General features: G+C 49.0%; 1 protein-coding gene and 1 long non-coding RNA gene across 2 annotated transcripts; one reads left to right on the forward strand and one right to left on the reverse strand.

Annotated features, from left to right (window-relative positions):
* Positions 1-493: 493 nt before the first annotated feature.
* LOC124659455 lies at positions 494-1544 on the reverse strand. Its single transcript, XR_006989584.1, has 2 exons — positions 1386-1544; positions 494-750 (listed from the first exon to the last, which is right to left on the reverse strand). It is a non-coding gene; the product is annotated as an uncharacterized LOC124659455 (long non-coding RNA).
* Positions 1545-3059: 1515 nt separating this feature from the next.
* On the forward strand, positions 3060-3712 carry LOC124664627 (serine/threonine-protein kinase ATM-like). Its single transcript, XM_047202100.1, has 4 exons — positions 3060-3139; positions 3220-3328; positions 3415-3558; positions 3681-3712. The coding sequence occupies exons 1-4, from the start codon at positions 3071-3073 to the stop codon at positions 3710-3712; spliced, it is 354 nt and encodes a 117-aa protein (XP_047058056.1). The 5' UTR covers positions 3060-3070.
* The last annotated feature ends 18 nt before the right edge of the window (positions 3713-3730 follow it).

The following is a 3730-nucleotide window of genomic DNA, read 5'->3' on the forward strand; positions in this document are numbered from 1 at the left end:
CGCAAACCCGGCCCAGATTTGAGCCGGGTTTGCGTCGTTCCGGACGCCGCGGCCGTCCGCATATGCGGTGCGTCGCCGTATTGGGCCGATTTTTTATCCGGCTCGACCCATTCGGACGCGCGGGCGCGGGATGGATCGCCCTATGCCCTTTATACCTGTAAATGGACATGTCCACGGTGGACCACCAAGTGGCCGCTTGTGCCGTTCATATTTAACGGGGCACTACAGATTGCCCGTTTGATACGATCGCGTATAGCGGCCAGCCGCTTGTCCAGTTACGCCCGCTCGCTGGCTAGGCGCGTACACACCAACTTTGACGATCCGTGCACGCGACGGGAGGATGGGATTTTTTTGAGGGAGGATGGGAGGACGGGATTATGATGGGATTTAGCTGCCGACGTGCCAAGTCTACCCATACAGGAAAGAGCAAAAACTGCATTTAACGTGCCAAAATTCAGTAAATCCCAAGCGCAGCAGGATTAAGAAAGCAATATGTATGTACAAGCAACACAGGAATATCACTGCATCAGTAAATCCATGGTCTCCAAAATACACTAGGAAGTTCAGAATATTACACTACGAATATTCCAGCCTGATAAATTAGAAAGTTTAGAATAACATGCTCCAAAAAATGGTTGCTCTTCTTCATGACTTGCTAAATCAGGCATTGTTGCTCTTCTTCATGGCTTGCTAAATCAGGCATTGCAGACATCACCGACAGTGCTCCTCTCAATATGAAGCCATATAAATCTAGCAAATCAAAGTCAATTGGTTATCACCACAAGAACAACAACATCAAGTGTCAAATACAAGTAATCAAAGAGCATCCCTGGTAGTTACAATTGAAGGAGGTAAATGACAGTACGGAAAGAAAGAATCAAACTTGAGGCCATGCACAATGAGGTAGAGCAAGTAAAACATCACCAAAGTCAGAGAATGCGAAAGTAATTAATGTGGATGCCCTGTTTACCGGGGAATTTTATTATTTGCCCCACTTTACTTGCTACCTCTATGATTTGCCCTTATTTACTATGACCTCATTTTTTGCCACTCTTTTCATTGCCATCTTATGATTTGCCCCTGACAAGCTGGGCTCACTTTGCTATGACCAAAATAGCCTCAGTACCTGTTTGACATGGATCGACCGAGGAGAGCTTCATCTGTTCTCTTCTCCTGTAACCAATTGACTTTGATTCACAAAAGGAAATAAAACAAAATAGCCCCTGACAAGCTGGGCTCACTTTGTCTTGAAGTCTTTTGTTAAATTCACAAAAGGAAATAAAATAATTCAAAAGGGCAAATCATAAGTTGGCAATGAAAAGAGTGGCAAAAAAATAAGATCAAAGTAAATAAGTGGGGCAAATAATAAAATTTCCCCTGTTTACCTCTCCATTTTATTCAGGATTTAGTGATCTTGAATACCCCTGTTACCCTTCCCTGGAAAGCAGCAAAGCCATGACAACACAGTTGGGCATGGCATCAACCTTATCACAGATCTTGTATCTGACTGTTCAGAACAAGCTGCGATAGACACCACCCTCCTGCCGGCGATACCACAGAGAGAAGTCAGGAACTCAGTAATAGTCATCATGTTGACAGGGTTTAAAGTTGTAAGCTTGTAGATATGGTTTTAATTTGAATAGCTGGTTTCTGAAGTTTTTGTTCCTGTAATTTACAGTAGCCTTAATTGTTTTACTACTACTTGAGTACTCGATACTGGGCATGTTCTTATGCATGTGCTAGCAGAGTTTTAAGGATTAACTTTCCTAGATTATCAAGAACTATTTAGACAACCTTGCATGCAGTACGCCGGTATATATACGTCGCAGTTGATGGCAAATGAAAATTGAGAGAAAATTGTATGCCCGTACTGTCATCTGGCCTCTAAGTACTGTGCAAGCACGCATTCTCAGACTGCATCCTAGTTTAGGCATGAAATCCCAATATTGTGGCACTACTGTGTAGCTGGGTTAATGCAGAGATTAATACTATGTTCTCACATGATAACGTTGATAGAGATAAAAACTGATGTTGCACCTTGTATGAGAAAACCGCTAACTGGTTGTGGTAACATGAGTATCCTTTGCACTTTTCTTATTGTTCTTTTTGTTTTTCATGAAAAGTTATAGCTAGGAGCACCCAAATCTTATCACAAACAGGATAATTACATTTTCAGGTTATGAGTCGGTGACAATGATGTAATCAGAGAAAATAATTACTCCGTACATAGATCATGGGCCAATACCTAACGGCATCACGAGTATTTCCTTCACCACCTGCTTGAGCTTCTGGTCGTCCAGCTAATCAAGAAACAAAGTAAAGAAAATTGTAACCAACATCCAGATCGTGGGCTTCGAGGACAAGGAGAACGAGGTCAAGATGAAAATCGTAATCCTGATCTTACCTTCTTCCGGCTCTTCTTCTGCTTATTCTGGCCGCCGTCCTGCCCCTTCTTCCGAGCCGGACTGCTGCCCTTCTCCTCCTCACGGACATGGACGTGATCATGCGATTCGCTACAGATCTCGCCGGACACCAGCTGCTCAACGGACGGGATGGAGGCGGCCGGAGAAGACGAGTTCATGGGAGGAGCGGAGATATGGGGCGGCGGCGGTGGAGCTATTCCTTGGTAGAAGAGGAGTTGAGGGGGGAGCGGAGGGCTGGGGCGGCGCCCGCCTCCATCGCCATGGAGGGGGTCAGTAGCGGCGGGGCGGCGGTAGCGGAGGAACCGTGATTGACCGCCACGATTCTGTTTTTTTTACTGGGTGTCTATTTAGCAAGGTAAATGGGCTTGGGCTGGCGGCGCCGTGGCCTGCCGTTTCCACTTACAGTCATAATGCCCTTACACCGGATAAACCGAATACCCGCACCGCACAGACGACTGCTGCTTGACTCGCCAAGTGTCAGGTCGCGTTTCCTTCCCCTTTCCATTCCATTTTCTGCCCATCAAAACCCCTGCAAACCCCCTTCCTCCTCCCCCATCTCCGCCCCCGCCCATGTCCTCCGCCTCCGCTGCCCCACCCAAACCCTAGCCCCCCTCCCCTCTCCGCCGGCGGAGGTCCCGGCGGCCGCGATGGCGACCTCGCGCGACGTGGAGGACGTCATCCAGAAGCTCTCCTCCGACCGGGCCAGGGCCCGCGATGTGAGTGCACGCTACCCTCAAACCAATCCATCAGCTCCTCCTCCGATCCTGCGCTCAACCATCCCGCCCGCCTCTCGCAGGAAGGGGTGAAGCTGCTCGGGACGTGGCTGCAGGGCGACCGCGCCCCCACCTTCTGCCGCCTCCTCGCCCGCAACACCGCCAGGGCCAAGCCCGGCCAACTCTCCTCCTGTCAGCCACGCGCGCGCGCGCCTCCTCTGTTTCACTTACCATTCCGCCCGATTCTGTCTCCCTGTAACGGATTGACTGTTTTGCAGCCGCCACGTGGCCGTTCCTCATCATGGCGCTCGCCAAGTGCGTCCTCACGGACATTGCCGCTAAGAAGCGCGGCCCCACCAAGAGCGCCGCCGCCGGGATGCTCCGAGTTGCTATCCGATGCGCCGAGGACGTGAGGCTCTCAGGTAAGCTAAATGTTCAGAGCTCTTCGTCCTGCTACTTAATCATGGAAGAAGCAATTGTCTGTGGGTTACTTGTTGCTCATAGATTTTTTTGCATACAACCTGTTCTGTGAAGTGTGAAACAGTCAGCAACTTGAAAAATCATAGTACTGACTAGCTGATGTGTGATATCCTA

Source organism: Lolium rigidum, chromosome 6 (genome assembly GCF_022539505.1).
Source record: "Lolium rigidum isolate FL_2022 chromosome 6, APGP_CSIRO_Lrig_0.1, whole genome shotgun sequence".
Classification (NCBI taxonomy): Eukaryota; Viridiplantae; Streptophyta; class Magnoliopsida; order Poales; family Poaceae; genus Lolium; species Lolium rigidum.

Excerpts from the sequence above, each read along its gene's own strand:
- LOC124664627 (XM_047202100.1), top strand. The coding sequence starts at position 3,071 with ATGGCGACCTCGCGCGACGTGGAGGACGTCATCCAGAAGCTCTCCTCC. Across the intron at positions 3,140-3,219 it reads ACCGGGCCAGGGCCCGCGAT|GAAGGGGTGAAGCTGCTCGG; the intron begins GTGAGTGCACGC and ends CGCCTCTCGCAG. Across the intron at positions 3,559-3,680 it reads CGAGGACGTGAGGCTCTCAG|TCAGCAACTTGAAAAATCAT; the intron begins GTAAGCTAAATG and ends AGTGTGAAACAG.